At 36.2% G+C, this 22527-nt stretch overlaps 1 protein-coding gene across 1 annotated transcript in view; it reads left to right on the top strand.

The window, feature by feature from the left end:
• Positions 1–22527, top strand: part of LOC101897448 (probable cyclin-dependent serine/threonine-protein kinase DDB_G0292550) — a 57896-nt gene that overhangs the window by 7627 nt on the left and 27742 nt on the right. The window contains exon 2 of the mRNA XM_005179347.4: positions 5857–6012. Coding sequence (XP_005179404.1) covers positions 5857–6012 — 156 coding nt within the window. The remainder of the gene's footprint in view (positions 1–5856; positions 6013–22527) is intronic.

Raw genomic sequence — 22527 nt, 5'->3', positions numbered from 1 at the left:
ATTTGTCAGTTACACACCTTGCAAAAGTCAATCAAATTCTCAACTGGCTCGAAGTTATTCTTATTAACAATTCTAAAGTTTGTTTGAATAAGATGATAATCGACAATAGTTTTTTTTTTCTCGTAATTGCTCTGGACAGTAAATTTATTGGCAAAACTTTTGCGAATCTGGAAAAGTGCTTTAACGATTTTACGATACACATTTGGGGCTAATGTAGGAATCTTAAATTAAATCATTCTTTGAAGCATTAAGTCGAGACAAATTTGGAATACAGGTGCTCAATGGCATATGGATAGTGTAATTTAAGGATGGAATATCTTCATGCATAAAAAATGCAACAGAGTCACAGTTGTTTAGATAGTTTATTCGGTTATTTAGGGTTCTGATTGATGAGAATGGGTATTTTGACCGTAGGATTTGAAAGGTGTTGATCATATGGATGAGCTTATCACAGATGGCCAAGCTGTTGGTCTCGTATTCTAATTGTTGTTTTAGACAGTTGAAAATTGTAGTTTGGAATTTCCTTCTCAAGTATAAATCGTTTTGGCTGATCTACGAATTTCTGTACTGTTTAAACAACAGGGGATGGGTTTACTAGGTAATGTCAAAATGTTAGTGGGTGAGAGAGTGACGTGCTTTAGATACTTATAAGTTTCTGAACTTTTTTTTTAAATATTTATTTACAAAATAGGGTGCACTTCTGTGAACATCAATAAAGTTTAACGCCAAAAAAGTAGTTCAATCATTACTCTCTACCAGGTCCTGCAAGAATTCAAAAAAAAAAAAATCCAAATCTAGTAGATTGTTGCAGGTACTGGAACAGAACAAGGATATATATTTTTAAAATAAATGATGTTACAGAAAAGGGATTCCAGGACTTGATTTTTTGACAAAAAAAGTAACAAAAATATTTTCGCGGTAAAGTTCTACGTTTTAAAATTATATGTGTAAAGAAAATTTATAAATGCTACCCATAAAGAAATCAAAGACTTGAATGGAAATCGGAAGTTGTTGTAATATGGAGATCTGAATCTGTTCTCAAATTTAAAATATATATACCTGTTTTGAAAAAACTGGCATGCACGGCCCAGTCATCCATAGGATCCCCGAAGTTCTTCTTCGTCAGTCACTCCATAAGGTATGGTACCTTTGTCTCATGATTTTTCTCAAAATATCTCATTACAAAATTATTACGTACATTGAAGCACCAGTAACTACTTACAGCATCCTGCCTTCATAGGAAGTAAGTAATGGAAACCAAGAGCGAAAAATAAGTTAAAACGGTCCTCGTTGAAACACTAGAGTTGAATTTGCGATCTTTCACCATTCTGCAGTTTTTGTTTTGATTTACTTTGGCTTTCGATGGAGGCATGGTACTTGCAATCCTCTGATTGGTAATTGGACACCTCATGTATTCAACAGATGTGTTACTTCTGATTCTTCTCAACCTGGATCTGCTTTTAATTCCAAATTCAAGAAGGAAGTAACCAGTATATGTTGGATCCATAACGACAGAGGTGTTAGATGAGTAGGTTTGGCTGGGCAGTGAAACAGATTCAACGTGTGGGCCTGCGCCACATGCTGTCAATGCGGGTCTAATACGAATTGAGGCTGCCGGATCTTAATTGTGCAAAACAACTCGGGTTTGTAAGGGCAGATCTCAATCTTCAGCTCTTCTTCTTCAGAAATCAGCGAACGTATCTGCTATTTCAACAGAGGTAGAGGCCTCCTTATTACCAAACTTCATACTACCATGAAATTGTCGGACTCTTCTTTTTGAATTAAAAAAATTGTAAAAAATTTTGGGATTTGACTTAAAGTCTCTTCTCATTTTCAATAAATAGTTAAAGTAACACTTTGAACTTTCAGTGATCTTTTCTCACTATTAGCATTTAAAAAAAATGTGGAATAATTTAACGAAGATTTGCATTTTTCAACTTTTTAAATAATTTACTTTTAATATTTCGTAACTTTCTAAGATAAGGAGTAGACCAAGCAGGTCCTTTCTCAGGACTAACTTTAAAGACTGGGACTGACGTTGAGAATGCAGTATTTAAAGTATTATAAAAATATGACACACGTGCATCTAAATTTTCTCCTTGATCCCAATTTGCGTTGGACAATCCAAGCTGCGGTGTTCAAAATCAGCTTTGGCTGATTGAAGACTGATGGTGAAGATCTACACAGAGAAACGTTAACAAATGATGAAACGACTAGATCAATAATTCTATTTTTAATGTTTCGTACACAATTTATTTGAAGTAAATAAATAATAAATAGTGACCCAGAAACATCCATTCCGGATACCGTAGCATTGGGCGAAACTGGTACATAATCAACTTTGTTTTCACCTGAAACCCAAAACAATTCAAATTTTGAAGTTTGTGACTTTGAGACTTGTTTTATGAACTCTACATGTCCAATGTAGTAATACAGAGGGCATGTAGTTGTTGTTGTAGCAACCCCTACTGACGTGGTACTTCTGATTCACCTCAACCTGATTTTGCTCCTAACTCCAAATTCTAGAAGGCATATTTTGGATCCATAATGATACCGGTTTGATGAGTAGGTTTGGTTGGCCAGTGATCAGGTGCAGCGTGTCATGTGGGACTGTGCCACATGCTAGGCAGGTATTCAGCACACTGCTGTCAATCCGGGTCTAATACAAATTGAGGCGGCTACACTATCCGGATCTTAATTGTGCAAAACAACTCGCGTTAGAGGGACTGCTCTCGCTCTTCAGCTCTTCTGGGAATGCGACAGAGTGAATACCATTCAGCCTAGCTTGTAGTTACAGATTTAAGGGTTTTGGTTGTTTTAGTAACAATTTTAATTCAAATTTGCTCTAAATTTACAGTATGTGTTCCCATTATGTAAAAAAAATCCTTGCATAGAACTGTCAATATAGGTCTAAGTTTTGGTAAAGTACCCATATAACCGTACCTCCAGATATTTGGCATTTTGATGATTTGTGTTACAATTTTAACCGGAAATGTTTCAAATGTTGGATTTGAAGTTCATAATGGGTACTACAGCCTATAACAAAAAAATTGCATATGCAGGTCCAGGTTTTCGCATAGCCCCCATATGACGGTACATCCCTATATTCGGAATTTTAATGATTTTAGCGACATTATTCGCCGGAATTGTTTCAAATTTGGTATTGTATGTTCGTAATGAGTACTACAGTCTGTGACAGAAAACTTGTCTGCACAAGTCCACATCGTTGTATAGCCTCCACATAACGGTAACTACATTCGGAATTTTTCAACGTTTTTTTGACCATTTGCCATTTTTTGTCAAATGGTAGAGGGTATTCAAAGTTCACGAACTTACTTTTCCTTTGCTTGTTATGCCGTTGCACAGGTAAGACTTATGTAGATGGTGAGCAGGTGTAGTGGGGAGGCACTTTGTTTCGATTCTAAGGGAGGGGTTCTAGCAGGACTGAATATTTTTCCACTGCGTAACATTGACGGTCTACATATCTATCTATGTAGTTGTCATTCTATTTGGTCCTCTTGTAATGCATATGTTGTCATTATTACTAGTACTAAAAGTGATACATGTGCTTACCACAATTTGGGTACAATTGTTGGTCCATCTTACTCGAAGGGCCTTGCGGGTGCACAAGATAGCCGTTATTGGCTGTCACATAATCTTCCTGTCAAAACTTGCCTAACGGGTAGGATATTACAAATTTGATTAAATGTACAAATCCAACAAAACTCTGATTACAAATCGGACTGTTTACCAGTTTTTTAAACAAGGCCATGCCACTCGAAATAAGTAGTTATTCTTAGTTCAAAATAATTTGACAAATTTTATCTATTTATTATTTTTTTGGCTACTACAAATGGATACGTATGGCTCTGGTTGCCCTGCCGAGTGAATTGAATTTCTGTAGAGTTGGTGAATACCGTATGTATGTCTGTATACCGTTCAGACCTCGAGGTTTTAATCGTTGCCATGTGCCACTCACACCTTCTAAACCAAGAACGTTTTGCAAAAGTCCACAGTATTGAATATTCGCCTTGGAATAAGTATTCACCCGTCGTCCATGTTTTCACTTTAGTTTCTGTCGAGAAGTTGTAATCGTTGTTAATTTAGAACCCGACATATTGTGTTATTGGTTCTTACTTCTATAATTTAATGTGCCGATACTGTATATCATGCTCATGAATTCTGCCACAACAAACTAAAGTGTATTTCTTTCAGCTTGTTTTCAATTTCATTTGCAAATGAATGTGAATGCCTGTGGCGGCTTGTCGTTATTTCGTGCGTCGCCTTTTTGACTCAATTTTTATTTTTACCTATTTACACAATAACATATTATTTGGGATGAAGATGATGGTGATGATGATGATGATTGGACCGTCTGTTGGTTTGTCGGTTGATTGGTCTATCGGTCGGGCGGTCGGTCGTACAAACATTTCTCTAAAGTTCAAATTATTTTCTGCATGACCAAACTAAAAATGCATGCCAAAAATACACTTCTTTGCCGTGTTTGTTGTTTTGCTTTCATTTATAGATGCTTTATTCGGCATCAATCTTCTGTTGATATATTTGGTCCCAGCTTTTTCACAATGGGATGATTTTAAACAGATGCTAATTTGACGCTGTACTAAACGAATATTAAAGGAACTTTCAGGAAATAAAGTACACAGATAATAATTGTGTTAGGAGCAAAGAGATCAATTTCATTTTGAACTCCTTTAAATAAATAAACGATTGTTTATACAACATTTATTATTATTAACACTGAAAATACCCCAAAAAAATTAAATAAGATAAAAAAAACAAATAAAAAACAGTATGTTCCACCATTTGGAACGAATTTGGAAATTAAAAAAAAAAAAAACTATCTTGAACCTTTATAGATATTTCTCTTCCAGAGAGTAAAGTGCTTGGAAATAACTTCTAGACAATTCCATTGAAAAATGTTGCTAAAATCATTAATATACCGAATTTAAAATTTTAGCTTTCTATCTTTATTCGTTTTGACTCCAGCGTGATTACAACAGACGGGCAGACGGACAGGGCTAAATCGTCTTAGAATTTAACGCTGATCAAGAATATTCATAATTTGTTATGTCTAAAATGATTATTTCGATGAGTTACAAACGAAATGACGAACTTAATATACCCTTCATACTGTGTATGGTGGAGGGTATAAAAAAGAGGGGCTAATCCTAAACGCGGACCTCTACCGAAATTTTCCTGTAGATATGAAGGGAAAGTAGTTTTAACCGCTCTTTTCATATGAGTGCGACTGTTGTGCGTATCCCACTCGAGCGTATTTCTTGTGGTCTGTACTTTTGAGGTAACGCGGTTCAACGGCCATTGTCGAAGGACAGTAGTCAGGCAGTAGTCTTGGAAGATTTCAAACACGTAGCCAGAGGGAATGACCCGTACGAAATGGTTAGCTAGAAGACAATATATAAACATTGTGCTTAATAAGAAATTTCTCTCCATATCGGGGTCTCTCTTTATAAATTTTGGAAGCGGTCGCATTTGCTTTAATGCCTATTAGCAAAATATGATAAAAAAATTATCCCTTCGGAAAATACCTTTCCGTACTGAAAATGACACCCTATATTCAGTTCAAATTCTCATGGACGTGTTGGACGTAGGGAAACTTTTCGCCGGAGAATGCCATGGAATGGGTAAATTACATTATGTAATATCTCATGTGTTAAGTAGCTTTGATATATCCTATATATCCTCATTTTGATATTCATAGACACATATATAAAAACTATGATGTAAGTTAAACCTAAACAATAAAAATAATATAAAACAAATAAAAGATATTCGATTTGTCTTTGACCAAAAACATTTTTACATTTTTATTTTCAGAGTGTCGTTTGGTTCCTCCAAAGGCTCCATGGTTGAGACATTGGTGTTTGAGACACCAACGCCATTGTCTGAACATGTGGAGCCAAGCTTTGGATTTGGATCAGAAGGAGACTATAAAGCAAACATGGATGACAGTGGCATAGAGGTTCAAGAAGAGTAAGTACAAGTTTTGATTTTGGGTGTTTCTGTTTCTGAATTTAAAAGTTTAGAAATATATTTCTCGGGAGATAATTTTAAAAATTAGCCCACAAAGACATCGTCCGCCTGAATTTTACATGTTTTCAAAATAGGTTAAATCAAAATGGGCATTTCATAAACAGAAGCAAATTCACTTTGTTGTTTTGTTGTTGCAAAACAGTCAGGCCTGATCTCATAATTGTTGTTTTTATAAAATCAGCGTTTGTTTATCAGTGGAGAAAGATGGTAATGTTTACCAGTGGGTGAGGCAGGAAATGTCATGGTTTCGGAAAGAGATACCAATGCTCATCACTTCCCTTTACACGAATATGGATCGACAAAATCGTAATAATTAAAAAAAATATCCCGAAAAAGGTTATATAAACTTAATTCATTATATACGGTCCATTGCATTAGAATGAACAAGTAAAATAGTATCAGTCGGTTTTGCCGACAGATCTGTATCGGTTCAATCGGATTATCTTTTCCCTTTCTGTGCAGTAAATTATTTTTTTTGAAAATGTTGGCATTTTGTGGGGGAGGTACCAGAAGGAGTGAACCGATATTGCCCATCTCCGAACTCGTTCTAAGTTTAACAATAATATTACGATGTACCAAGTTTGGATCAAATCGGATACTCCATTCGAGAGTTATCGTGCGCTCCAGTCAGACGGATGTACGGACATCGCTAGATCGATTTGGTCCAAAGAGACCTAGGGTCTAAAACCGTTATTCCGATGAGGCACGTTTTGGTCGTATCAAATGATGTATACTCTCTCTAGCCATGTGGCTTAGGGTATAAAAATGGGTTAATTTTCGTCGGGCAAGCATGAAGAATTGGGATTGCAAATTGGATCCACTTCCATTTTTCCTAGGAAATCGGTTGGAAAAAAGTTATAAAAATGCCGTTAAAATATACCAAATATTTTGAGATACTCAGCAGTCTTCTGCCACAGAAGACAGAATCCATTACAAACGCTGTGTACCTAATTTTAGAGGATTCCACTGAAAAAATGTGAGTAAAATCACCAGAAGTACCGAAACATAGGAAAGCGTGTACCTATGTAGGCAATGATCTGTCACAGGAAGTATCGAATTTTAAACAATTCCGTTTAAAAATGTGGATTAAATACCGAATATGGGGAAGTGTAGTTATATGGTAGCTATGATAAAACGTGGATAAAGCTCCGTCCCATGAGCTAGAACCCGCTCCAATTCAGTAAGGAAATATGATCTTAATCGTCAAAAACAGTTATAGGGAGCTATACGAAAATTGTGGACCGGCATAGCCCATTTATGAACTTAATACACATAATTGCAAAATTTTAGCATTAATTCTCAATTCGTTTGAAAGTTAGCGTTAATACAACAGACAGATAAGCGGACATCGCTAAATCGACTTCGATTTTTACTCTGATCAATAATATATACACTTTCTTGGGTCTAAAGGAATGCGAAACAACTCCATTCCAAATTAGTTTTTCAATTTATTTTTGCGTAAGTTAAAAAAAAAACTTAAAAAGCAAATAATTTATTTGCATTTTTTATGGATACACAGAAATGGGTTATAAATCTTGGTTTTTCATTACATGACCCCAAGTAAAACTGAACACTATTTCTTTACACTAAATGACATTTTATGGATAATTTCTTTAATTTTCCTCTCCAGATGAAGAACTCTAAGGAAGCATTATATCCTCCAGCATACGATAGTCGATAAGCTTTACTATTGATCTAAATGACATTTCAATGCTTATGCTGTAGAACGAGCTTCCATAGCCAGGACTCTATAAATACACATTACTCAATTAGTATTTCCCGAAATCTGCAAGGTCCGGTCATAAGGTCCTTAGCCCACATAAATCCAATTCCAATGGATAATCTACAGATTCCGTCGTTCGAACGTTCTGGGGAAGGTTTCGGTTTAGGTAGATAACAACCAGCCTTTGAAGCCGCTTATGATCTATACATGGTGTTCAATAGGTTCTGCCATTCAATTCTGTATTCTGAGTTGAAAATTTTCATCCTCCTGCCTTTATGGTAGACAAATATTCCCCAGATCCACAAAATCAAAATGAGTGTATCTCAAGGCGGCCGGTTTAGCCTTTATCTTTCGAAACATTCTATTCGAACCGCATATTTCTCGGATGTCAATACCCTCAGGCCATAATCTGTAGTCTTCGATAATTTTCAGGGTTGTCAACCAGATAATGCAAGCTATGAATAGAAGCCTCCAGCCAGTAGCTGGCACAACATTGACAGCGACGACGCATAAGGTCGTTCCGTCCCTAACTATTCTGGCCATCTAATCTAAAATCCTATAGATATATGTTTGAAACCAATTGAAACAATTTATCCAATTCGTTGTTTCCTTTTTTATTTAGAACTATGGATTTCAAAAAGCAATAGGAATATATTAAAAACCTTAAAATATCTGAAATAAGTAACAGCAGTTGCAAATGTTTTAAACATGACTGCAATTTCTGAGTATTTGAGATGCCTCCCACACAACAAATTCAATTTATGAAGATTACTTATCTACGATATTTTAGAGGATACCTTAACGAAATGTCACCCTTGATATATCCTCAATTGCACGGTGGAGTGGTCTCAAAACAACAAACAGTAATTACCAAAAACTGCGACGCAATATTGTCTACATGTTTATAAGCCATGTTCAAATCTCGCTTGGCAAGGTTGAAAACAACAACAACAAACTATTGGCATATGAAATGAAAATTATTAATCCAACCTTTTTTGGTAATGAAATCTGTTGTTGTTATTCGCTCTGAGCCAAAAATTTAAATGGTTTTACGAATTCTATGTAGAAACAAAAGACAATGTGTATTTGGCTGTTTTTGTTTTGTTTTTGTACACTTCTCTACAAACTGCTTACCTCATTCGAATGGAAAGATTAAGAAATAAACAATAGCTGGAATTCAGATTTGTTTTTTCTGGTGCGAATTGTAAATCGCTAACTACATCATTTTGTTTTTGGTCGCCTCCCATGAATCGCTTATTCGGAGCGTTGTGGTGTACAAAAAGTAGTCACCTAAATCTGTAATCGTTGGTTGGCTGGCTGGCTGGCTGGCTGGCTGGTTGATTATTTCCGTCTTTTTATTTTTTTTGTGGTGGCATTTTCATTCAACAATTTAAATGTTTTTTTTTGTTTATGAATCAGCCCAGATTAGATATGTTGTATAGGCTTAGCTTTTGTTGAAATCGTTAATTTTAATCACGTTCCTTACCCAGGTACTACGATACCACCGCCATACACTGTAATAGAAGGTAGTCGTTAGTTTGGGGCTATCAACCAACCCGCTATTATCAAGTCTAATAAAGAATTTGTTGTTTTTACATCAAAAGTAATTATATGAGTTAATTGTACATGTGCTTTGCTTTTTTGTGCGGAGTACCAAACTGAAATTATCCAGTTTCGCATTATTTATTTTATTTTTTTGGCCAGTAATTTTTTTGATGAATTTTATTTTTTGTTTTTTTACATCATTTATTTTTGTGGTCTTGTTCTATTTCGGCTTGGCAGTCTGTCTGTTCATTACATTTCCCGGTCATTGTATTTTGTGTTGTGTATTTTTGTTGTCATTCTCGCTTTTGTCATTCTCGCTTTTGTCATTCTCGCTTTTGTTTTTGTGAAAAGTCGCCAAAAAAGAATAACGATTTTTTTTTACTTTGTAATACATACATATTTACAGACAGACAACAACAGCCAACACATCTGTATTTATTATGTACAGTAGTATATGATGTAAACTAGCGTGTCATTTATATATGTATGCGTTTGCTTAAAACAAACATAAAATAATTATTAGAACAGACATACAAATATATGCGACATTCACATAAATTGAGCATGGTAGCATTTGTATTGAAAAGTCGAAATGAGATCTATACTCAACTCAAAATCGATTGTGAAACGTCCAGCACTGCCAAAGTCGACTTTCGATTTTTATACTTTTCAATACTAAGTCAACTTTCGTATACCACACAGCACAACCGTTTTTGACACTGAAGCTTATAACACCTCGAAATGTTTGTCCAATGCCCTTGTCTTCCATGATACCTTGTAGTCACTCTAAAAATTTATCATTAGGTCAGAGTCAGGATCCAAATAGAAGCCTATAATTTTTGGAGCAGATCGCGAAGTATTTAAATAATGAAATGTATAGAAAAAATATATATTATTCTTCATGTTCCTTTCGCTTCTGAGTTTACAATTATAACCGCAATATGTTAAGGTTTATGCCAGACAAGCAGCGCTTAATTTTGGGCGATAACAGGATAATATTTAAGGCATGAAATGCCATAAAATTCATCTAATACTGAAAGACAGTTCCCCTCTAAATGCAATATACAAGATAAAATGTACTCTTGGTCGTTGGATTGATGCCAATTTAGTTAATGTAATCAGTCAGATCTCCGAAATAAAAGCTAAATATACATTTTTTCAATATTTTTGGGAATTTGAATATCATAAAATTGTCAGGAAAGTCGTCATCTCCTGAAAAGAACCAAGTGGACCAAAAACTTAAATATGAATGAAACAAGTAAAAATAACATTCCGATCGTCTGGGGCGAATTCTAATATTACCATCCAACATATGCAAACTTTAATTATGGCCAAATCGCTTTTAGGGCTCAAAATCCCTAAAATGTGGAAGTTCCGTTACATGGGAACTATACCTATATTGAATATATTTTGAGCATTAATTAAATGATCCACTGAGAAAACAAAATATCAAATTACAACTCTTTTGGTTGGAAATTGAAACCAAACCCCCAAATATACCGGTAATAGGGATATGGTGCCACATCTAAATGTTCACCGACCGATACCATTTTCAATACCAAACATCTTAGGAGCCTTACAAACATCTATGCCAACATCTATTTATTCACCTTGAGAATTGTAAGCTCTTTCTACGAGTTACGACGAGGTGTTGCAATCGAAAAGATCAAGTTTACATAGCCTCCATATAATGAAGGAGGACATTCTAAATGAAATGAATTGTTCGTTATACCACGTCCAACCCTCTTCGTGGAAAATGAGTTCTGATTGTGAATGTTGTAATATTTACGCTGTAGCAAATTTTGTTGAACTTGGGGGTGTATGATAAACATTCGCCTGTTAGATTGATTTAAACGGAGGTACGTAATTAAAACAATATCCGAACCTTAAATAAAAAATTAATGTATTAGCTACCATCAAACGTTGATATTTGGAATGATTTTGCCAAAATGTCCAATCATTCATCTGAAAAACTTTAAAGGCTTCCTTCATGCCAATCAACGAGTGTTTTGGATCTTGAGAAATGTTATCTTAAACTATAGTGGTGTAGGCTATCACGATCGACTATAATCCATTCTTTCTCATTCTTGCTCTTAAACACAAGCTTGATTCCCATTTTGACTTGACGTATATAGATACATGAGGTATCTCGGTCGTTCCATTCTTTGTCTTCTACGAGGGCGGTTCGGAAACTTCTTAGCCTATCATTGAAAAAGAATTTGAGGTAAAACGCTTGCCAGCAAGGAATTTTGTAAGATGTGGGAACAAGTAACATTCACTGGGAGCTAAATCAGGAGAATAGGCTGGGTGGTCAAGCAACTCGTACTTTAATTGTCTTGATGAAAAAATATTTTTTTTGTGTTGTTAGCCAGAATGTTTTTCTCGAATTTGTGCATTTAATTGATCTAAAAGGTTGCAATAGTAATCTGAATTTATTGTTTCACCCTTTTGCAGATAGCCAATCAACAAAATACCTTTGAAGTCCAAAAAAAACCTTTGCCATAACCTTACCAGCCGATTGAATTGGTTTTGCCTTCTTTGGGGCATTTCCTCCAGCTTTAGTCCATTGTTTGGATTATTCTTTTATCTCTGGAGTATAGTGGTGGATCTACGTCTCATCAACATTTATAAAACGACGCTTAAATTCCATTTTATTTCGCTTACAACGATCCAAAAAAGCTTGAGAAATGTTCATTCTTATGCGTTTTTGATCGACTGTCAACAAATGCGGCACACATCTTGCGGAATGCTTTTTCATCTGTAGTTCTTTATGGAAAATTAAAGGAACTCGATCATTTGAGATGCCCATGATATTAGCAATTTCACGCACTTTTATTCGTCGATAATTTAATACCATGTCAAGCACTTTGACTGCAATTTCTGTTGTTGTTGCTGTTTTTGGGCATTCACTACGTGGTTCATCTCCAATGCTTTTCCGACCACGTTTAAATTAAGCAACCCATTTTTTTACTGTTGCATATGAAGGAACACTTGCACCTAACACATTTACCATATCATTATAAATTTCTTGTCCCGATAAACCTTTTTTATGTAAATATTTAATGACAGCATGTATTTCTAATTTTTTCATTGTGGATGCGTTCTTTTTGAACACTTGTTTCTGTATGAAAAAGTTGCCGGATCGAAATAAAATTTAACGTGAGTTCATAACAGAGATGGAACTTTCCAAAACACATAACTTTTTTTTTCAGTTTATACCGCGCTTTTTGTGCTAGGCAAAGAAGTTTCCGAACTGCCCTCGTAGTTGGCATTTTGCAATTGTATTGCACTACTCAATTCACACACAGTTTCTGGTTTGTTCACAGAACAACTAAGATCCCTATAAGGAAAATCAAACATATCTAACGGCATAAAGAAAACTTCAATTGTATTCTATAAAATGGAACCACTCTAAGCGTTGGTCACTTTTTTTTCTCCCATATAAATGGCCCATACCTTTGGCTTATTCGCACCCTGCTGGCCTGGCCTATTCCCCCTCCTAACATTGATCAAAAACCAAGCGTTTGTTGGGAGTCTCACACGAAAATTGTTGTAATAAATGACGAGAATCTTCAACTGTTTATGGCTAGGTATTTATATTTAAAAACCATATTCTCTAAGTGTACATCGACAGAGACTAACCGACAAGCGGCGGACAGACACTCAAACACATTCATGTCAAGTAGAATTTCATAAAAACCGTCTGTGTCAGTCATTGAACCTGGGAGGTTTCTGTTTCTCTTTGGCATTTGTCTGTTTTTGTTTTGTCGTTTGCTCCTCTCTGTTGCCGCCGCTGCTGCTGCCGCTATGTGTATTTAGTATTCACTTTGTAAACAGGTTCAATACTTTCAACGTCGAAATGTAACGTCGTTTGTTTGGTTGGTCTCTTCCACCATAAATGACGAACGGATGCTGACATCACATCTCATGTCCCATGTAATCGACCGATATTATCCAACGACTTATGACTTGTTTACGTTTGTCTTTATGTCTGCAGTCGTTGCTGATGTCGTTTTGCTCTTTGCTCGTTGTAGCTATAGTTGCTGACTATGTGACAGCAAGAAGTCAGTCGGTGATGGCGGCATTATAGCCATCGCTAGTCACTTCCAACAAATCTTTTGCCACACTTTTATCATAGGCTTGTTTCTACAATATTGAGCGGAAATTTAGCAATTTTCTTGGAAATGACAATAAGTTTGTGTTTCCTAACTTGTTTGTAATCTCTTTATTTATATATATATGTACATTTTTATGCCCTCCACCTTGGAGGGAGGGTATATTAACTTTGTCATTCCGTTTGTAACATCCCTAAATATTCGTCGTAGACCAAATAATGTATATATATTCATAATCATCATAAAATTCTAAGACGATCTAGCGATGTCCGTCCGTCTGTCTGTTGAAATCACGATACAGCCCACATTATTTGACGTAGAGCGTCAAAATTTAGCAGTATTGTGTCTAGGATAGTTGGTATTGAAAATTAGATATATCGGTCCACGTTTTGGTATAGTCCCCATATAACGGTACATCCCGATATTCCGTATTTCGATAGTTTTTGCCACACTTTTTCAAGGATTTGTCTGAAAATTGGTATTTTTAGGTCATAATGGTTCCTTGTTGTGCGGCGAAACTTTGCATATATAGGTCCACGCTTTGGTATAGCCCCCATTATAACGGTACCTCCCGATATTCGATATTTTGATGATTTTTGCCACATTTTTTCATGGATTTGTCTAAAAATTGGTATTTGTTGGTCATAATGGGTTTTAGCTTCGGTGGCGAAACATTGTATGTATAGGTCCATACTTTGGTATAGCCTCCATATAACGGTATCTTCCGACATTCGGTATTTTGAAGGTTTTTGTCACATTTTATCACGGATTTGTCTAAAAATTGGAATTTGTTGGTCATAATGAGTTCTAGCTCCGTTGGCGAAATATTGTATGTATAGGTCCACGCTTTTGTATAGCCCTATATAGTGGTACCTCCCGATGTTAGGTATTTTGATGATTTTTGCCAAATTTTCCCACGAATATGTCTAAAAATTGGTATTTGTGGGTCATAATTGGTTCTAGTGTTTCCATTACCCTAAGATGGAGGGTATTAAAAGTTCGGCCCGGCCGAACCTAATGTTTTTTACAAAATGTGTTGTTCGTTGCAAAACCTTGTGTGTGTGTTTTTTTTTTTTTTTGAGAAAAATTACGGACATATTCTAGGAATTCGTTTATTTATATGTGAATAAATGAAAATAAAAAATGCACTTTATGACTGTTAATCTCTGGGTGGTAGGAAATCCACTTTGGAAATGAGACCAATGAGACCTCGTTACGAATATTAATAAACTTACTTACTTACATTTATCATACCAAGTAATGAGTATCGGCGGCTCAGGACGAGCAACTATAGTGTTCTAAAAGTGTTTTGTGAAAATTGAAATATATAGGTAAGATTCGATAACGTTTACGGTTATAGTTAGAGATATGCCTAGTGCGATGTTGTATGTCACGTCAAATTGAGCCTTAAATGGGAGCTATAAACTTTATTCTAATCGGAAAATGGTTCTTCAAACTTGGACAAGCGCAATATGTTTGATGCATACATCAAACATCATATTAGAGGGAATTACATATCTGACTCTGAATCAATTTCTAGGCTGTATTTCATATCTTGTACCGAATATCATTGTAATATAGGACACATTACGGAATTGTGTTTGGTTTGTGTGTTTGTTTTGGCTTTGTGGCAATCACATGCAGGAAATAGTCGGCTCGTTGATATCGAATTGATGTATTCAACTCGATGTATCGGGCTTATGGAGTAGGCTTGATGGTTGACGGCATGATGATAGATGACTTGGTAATAATTGGTTCAATCTTATTTGTATTGATCGACGAATCGCAGATCAAGAGTCTCGATTGTCTTCGGCACAAGGTAGTACGATTGAGACTGCTGTCACGAAGCGACTACTCTCTACTTGACGGGCATTGATAATAATGACTTGGCATACAGAGTGATTGAAAGTTATTTCTTTATGCCGTAAACTAACACCACAAATTTTCTACGAACCTTATTTTGAAAATGAGCTGAAGAAGATACACATATTAAGGTGGTTCATCATATTTTGATATTAGAGAGGTTTATAATTTGAATAATGAAAAATGTAAAAAATTGTTAATAAAATATTGTCATTGGAGATTTTTTTATTGAAAAATGGAGATTTTTTTTATTGAAAAGGAAAAATGTAGTGGCTACGTTACAAGTTACCTAAATCTGAACAGATTTTAACAAGATTTCATTAATTTCTATGCTTAATTCGGTAGTATGTGCCAATATCGATTATATCAGATATTAACAATTTGGTGTACATTAAAAGTGGAATCGGGCGAAATTATATGTATGGGAGCTATATCCAAATCTGAAGCGATCACGGCGACAATTTCAATGAGGGTCTATAATCGGACAATACAAAGGGAGATCGATCAAGCCGTAAGAATCCAATTCAGAATATCTTCAAATTCAGAATATCAGAAGGTTCCTGGATATGAGGGCTGTATAAATTGGTAAAGTACTCATTAAGGACTTAAAATGCCAAATTGCAAACAACTACGTTAAAAAAATGCGGAGAAAACCACTAAAATACTGAATATTGGAAGGTATTTAAAATAATTATGGGGAATATATTCAAAATACTCAGCGGTACTGATATGTGTGGACATTTGCGTAAATGACGATTTGCGTGGCCGATTTACGAACTTGACCACCCTAATGAAATAATACACATTTGTGTATCACTTGGCATGATTGCAACAAGCAGACGGATAGATAGATAGACAAACTTAAAATTGTACGCTGATCAGAAATATATATACTCTTGATGGGGATGAGGAGAAGGTTTCGAGAAAGTAAATTACGAAATAAAGGGGGTTGATAAAATTTTACTCAAATGTCTGCAGGACTCTTGGTATTGAAAATGGACCATGTAGGACCATGTTTTGGTATAGCCCCCATATAATGGTACCTCCCTATGTTCGGTATTTTTGGTGATTTAAGCCACATTATTCACCGGAAATGTTTAAAATTTGGTATTTGAAGTTCGTAATGACAGAAAATTGTCTGTGCAGGTCCACGTTTTCGTATAGCCCCCATATAACGGCACCTTCCGTAATTGGGTATTTTGATGAATTTAGCGACATTATTCACTGGAATTGTTTCAAATTTGGCATTTGAAGTTCGTAATGGATACTACAGCCTAAGACAGAAAATTGTCCGTGCCGATCCACGTCTTCGTATAGCCCCCATATAACGATACCTCCCGATATTTGGTATTTTTATGATTTTAGCGACATTGTTCACTGGAATTGCTTCAAATTTGGTATATGAAGTTCGTAATGGATACTACAGCCTATGACAGGAAATTGTTAGTGCAGGTCCCCGTTTTGGTATAGCCACCATATAATATTACCTCCCTACATTATTGACCGAATTTTAAGTTTCGCATCTGAATAATGTAATGGCTTATAACAAAAGTTGCCTATGCAGGCCCACTTCGTCGTATAGACCCCAATATAATGGCTACATTCGGTATTTTTAAGATTTTAACAGAATTTTTAACGGTTTTTTTTTTGAAAATTGCCAAATTCGTTCCAAATGGTGGAGGGTTTTAAAAGCTCAGCCCGGCCAAGTTACAGCTTTACTACACAAGTATATTTCCAATAGCTGTGCTATATTTTTGCTCATTTTTATTAAACATTTTTTTATATGATTTGACAAATGATTAAGGCTACAAATCATTTCTCTCCATACACGAGACCTATGTATGTGCGTATGTTAACGTATAGACATATGTATATGTTGTGCTCTTTCGTTGTAACGTTTTGTTCATGTTTAGCACACATTTACTTAGATTACAAACTATCTTTCTATCTGGGTAAAAACCAAAGCGAATAGATATTTATGACGGCAGCTATGCTTGTCTGTGTGCATGTTGGTCGTCGAAGTTCGGTCGGAAGGCGCGGAAATATGTATTACATATTTTTGTAAAATCGTTTATTTCTTTTTATGTACATATTTTTTGAAACACGCTGACTTTATCTGTCTATCTATCAGCGTAGAAATACGAAATGTGCGAACGTTCACTCCTAAGTCAATTCAAGCCAAATTGAGTTAAGTTCAGTGCTGTTGAGCTACGACGACGTGTTTGTTTGTCGCTAGTGATGTCATCGCAGGCAGTTGCTGTCATGCTTTCAGTTTTCCATTTTGCCTGACCGCGCACCGTCTGTATGTCAGCTGATAGCCCTGTTTACTCTCGCATACAACTTGGAGTTGGTTAATACTTTTGTCATTTATTTGCCACCAGCAGAATACTATGTGGCGCGGCAGTGCCTCTCTCGACCCTGCCCTACCGCATAGGCAAATTATGAAAATAGTGGAGTAATGGTGTCGCCTGGCTCGCTCGCTGGTCGTCGCCTACATTCGCTGGCCACTGGAGTTGGATGGCGAGGTTCACGCATATGCACAAATGAATTTATGGTATTGTTTTGTTCTTCTGATCCACCCCTCCCCCTCCATTGAGTTCTGTCGTTGTGCCTGTCTATTTGGCAAAATTGGTTTCTTTTTTCAGTTACTCCCCACATTCCCTGTCGGGCAAGTCATAGCAAAAAAAGAAAACGCTTTGTGGAATCACTTTATACTCAATACCACCTACAACCTAACTTGTCTGACTGCTTAAGTATGTCGTCGTTTTTGCCATTTCTGTCTAATTAACTGATTAGAAATTCATTCTAACGAAAAGCGAAACAATCCATGGAAGTCCAATAAAACTGAATTGCGGTTCGGCAGCAATATTTTCAAGCGAATAAAAAAAAAAAACAGCAACAATCAAGTAAGATGAAACAGTTTTGTTTTGAACAAATATTGAATGGCATACAAAAAGCAATTAGTGAACTAAAATGCAGTATTTCATAACACTTATTATTGTTAGTTAAGTTTTCGTGAATTTTTTAGTTAGCTTCTGCAAGTGCATTCATTCAAAACAAGTAGCCGCAGCAACCTCACATTGTGGTACAACAGTGTCTGTGTATTTTTTTGTAACATTCTGAAGAACCTAGATAGACACACATCATTTTCTAAAGTGATTAATGCATGTCCTACCGTCCGTCTATCAATATTTATATCCGCATTTACAGCCCGACCAAGATCAGATTTTTCACAGTTCGTTTGTTTATTTAAAGGGTTTATTATGCACCGAATGCGTAGAATATTTCGCTCTAAAATTGTTAGACGATACGAAAGTGAATGCGAAAGCAAACCATTATTATAAAAGGGTTGTTCATATCTTGAATTAAGTTAAAAAAAATAAAATAAATAATACTAGAAGTTAGTCTGTTCAATTTGGTTTGAATCGGTTCAGATATAACTACAATATCTTCTGTATATAGGTAACACCTCAGGTAACACCTCTGAGAGAATTTTCTCTCTCGTATACGAATATTGCAAAAAGTTATCGAACGACATTGATAAAAATCCAGCAAAAAATAGCTGTTCTCCAAAAATGTATTCGCCATGTTTTGAAAATTTCAATGAAGGCGAAACCAAGCAGTGAGTTGAAAACTAAATTTGGTTGAGAACATTTTTCCCAGTAAGAGTCTGCAAAATTGCTCTCCCCAATTAAAAAAAATATTGGTTGGATATTGTACTCATATAACGTTTCATCTGATTTTAAGCATAAATCCCCCAATGCCGTAATAGTGCTCCGTAACAATGATATTTGGTACAAGATATCACATACAGACTAAAAATATATCTTCCACATTTTGTTGAATGTCTCTCTCTCTCTCTCTCAGTTTGGATTTAGATATATAGGGTGAGATAAACAAACTACAACCAACTTCAGGCTGCTGTCATTTCTAAGCCACTCGTCGGACAGCTCTTAAAATTATTCCAGTGACAGCTCATTATATTGTTTACAAGCGTACAAAAGTATTTCGGAGAGAATTTTCAAGAAAAAAAGTTGTTCGTGATGGAATTCAAGCATGATAGTGTGACTTCTTTATATTTGGCTGGAATACCACATCGTTAAAACACTACAGCATTTAAATTTGAATAAATCTTATGTGTCTCGTGGCCGAAAAATGGCTCGTGAGCTGCACATATCGCAATGTTCCATTCGGCAAATATTGAAAAATGGGCTCGGGGTAAAGTCATTGAAATTCCTAAAAGTGCAAGAACTTACATCGAAACAGAAAGAAAATAGATTTAAAAGCGCTAAAGAGTTTCTTCGCTTGGCCGAAAGTGGTGAACTGCCGAATTTGTTTTTCTCCGATGAGAAAACATTCGTTGTCCAGCAGTTTTTAAACAAACAAAATGATTAGGTTGCTTACCAAAGAGGTCAGCTGAAAATATCCACCTTCGATGATGGTGTGGGCCGCCATAACAGTCGATGGTCGCTCTCAGCTCGTATTAATCGACCTTGGCATCAGAACAAATGCCGAATATTATCGCGAATAATTCTGGAGGGTGTATTAAAGCCTTGGGCACGCAAAAATTTTGGCCGCAGAACTTGGACATTCCAACAGGACTCAGCACCATCGCACGCGCCAACCAAGAATGGTTGCAAAATGATGTTTCTGGCTTCATTTGCAGCCCACAGTATTTTGGAAAGCAAGGTTGGCATTAAAAAGTACCAAAGTATCGATCACCGCAGAGCAACATTTCATTTTCCATTTGAAGGCCATAATTCGTGACCAATTCTAACAAATCTAAAATTTGATGCTATTTCCGACATTTTTTGCTTTCATTCAATAAAATGTAAAAAATATTACGTTTGACTTGTTGCAGTTCTTTATCTCACCACATTTAATGATCATGCGATCAAGTTAAGTCTGGAAAAACGTCTGCAATTTAGATGTAGCTATAGCAAGTTGATTAAAATTCCCTTCATAATGGTGAGCACCTTGCAGTTACAATTCGGGCAGCCAAAGCAGCTTCTGAAGATGACATTTGTTTACCATTGTGGCAAGATATATTAATATGGATATAGTATGTGTATCTCAGAAGCTTTACATTCCCAACTGTTTAGCCGAACCGATTGTAATTGGATATAAACATGTTTTGCGTTTAGCCTACAAATCTTCCAAAATTGTTTCTGTAATTTTATATCACTTATATCATGGTTCTGCATTTACCCTTTTCCCCTTATAAAGTTCCTTCGTGGTATGCAAGCTACTTAGAACATTCATCACCTATTGCTGAGAGATTTTCTCATCAAAATGCCAAAAAGATTCTGACAGTATTTCCTTCCGCATAAGTATTTCAATTCATGTGGATTTCTAAAGCACTGCCTAAGGGTGCTTTCATGCTTGTCGCTCGCATTCACTAAATGTTGGCATACCAGCCCATTGAAGCTTTCTTTACACACGCACATACATACGAACATATGTAAACAAGTGCATAGACCAGAATGCGTGGCGATAGTGAGATATCCGATATTGTGTCATAGTCATCATCATCGTCGTCATAGCTGGCGTTATCTCCGTTTGTGCTACACTACCAGCCCCTGGCAACGAAATGCACTAAGCGAAATGCCTTTGGCTGTGGTCAGTGTGTGTTCGTTTGGTGGCCTACTCCCGTTTTCTGTTGTCATTATTCAATTGCGCGTTTCTAGTTCTATAGGTTGGTCTGTCATTCAGTCAATTGGTTCATTCAGCAGTTAGTCTGCTCTATTACAATGGAAATAAAGACAACAACAACAACAACAATATAAATAATAATTAATATGTGCATTAATAAATTACAATGCACCGCAATTCAATTGACCAGCTAAGAATGGATGAAATACAGAAGCCGGACGGACAACTGTAAATGAAGGACTCAATGAATATAAATATAACAATTAATAAAAAGAAATGCATTGGATGAATGAACTGGTGAACGACTTCATAAACAAATTGCCACTCTGCTGGGGTGGAAATCAATCATGATTGCTTGGAAAGCAATAACAAGAACAAAACTTGATGTGTGTGTGTGTTCATTGGTGAATTATCCAATCGTAAACATACCGAGGCACACGCAACCAGCCATCCATCCATCCCACCCCCATATCATTAACCAATTATTCATAAATAATTAATTGGGCTCATTAGTATTATTATTTAGCGCCAGCACCAATAGCAACACTACCCGTCGGGAATGGTGTCAACATTCGGTGTATTGTAGGTTTACTGATGAATTTTAGGAAATTTGAAAATGGTTTTCACTTTCACTCCTTCTACTTATTCCGTACGCCCTGTGAATTTTAATAAGGCTTCATTCGTTTCGATTGTGCTTGGCTTTAACTGATTTCATCCGTTGGATTCTTGAGCTAGATCGATGATATTGTGGACTTGTGGTTAAAGTTGAGGTTTAAGGATAATTTCGAATCTTATTGGTCAGGACTCAGTTTTTTACCGTTTGGATTCAAATACTCCACATCATAGATGTGTTGCATCTCTCTCTTTGACTTAGTTGTCATTCCATTTCGAACTCTTCGAAATAAGCATTTAGACCGCATAATGTCGATACGACCATACCAATGTGACCTTTCCGTCCCTCTATCTTCTGTCGCCTGTGGAATGAAATAAAGTATGTATGTATTTTAGGTTCGTAGAGCTTTTGAAAATGGATCATACAGGGTGAGATAAAAAAACTGCAACAAAGTCTGCGTACACAATGTTTGCGTGCCCAAGGCTTTAATCCTTCCAGAATATTTTTGCCATAATATTCGGCATTTTTTTCTGATGCCATGGTAGATTTTCTTCGATGTAAACAAACAAAATGATCGTGTTTACTTGCCAAAGAGCTCAGCTGAAAATGTGCATCTTCGGTTGGCCACCAGAGCTCAAGTGCCGGTCATGGTGATACCGTGGGCTGCCATAACAGCCGATGGTCGCTCTCCGCTCGTATTAATCGACGACATCAGAATAAATCCCGAATATTATAGCGAAAATATTCTGAAGGGTGTATTAAAGCCTTGGACACGCAAGCATTTTGGCCGCAGACATTGGACATTCCAACAGGACTCAGCACGCGCCACTCAAGAATGGTTACAAAATGAGGTTTCTCGCCTCATTTCCAGCGCACAATGGCCATCAAAATCTCCGGATACCAATCCGTTGGACTATTGTGTATGGAGTATTTTGGAAAGCTAG

This window comes from Musca domestica, unplaced genomic scaffold, assembly GCF_030504385.1.
Source record: "Musca domestica strain aabys unplaced genomic scaffold, Musca_domestica.polishedcontigs.V.1.1 13, whole genome shotgun sequence".
NCBI classification, from domain to species: Eukaryota; Metazoa; Arthropoda; class Insecta; order Diptera; family Muscidae; genus Musca; species Musca domestica.
The sequence above is the reverse complement of the archived record's forward strand: the minus strand, read 5'-3'. Positions and strand labels throughout refer to the sequence as shown.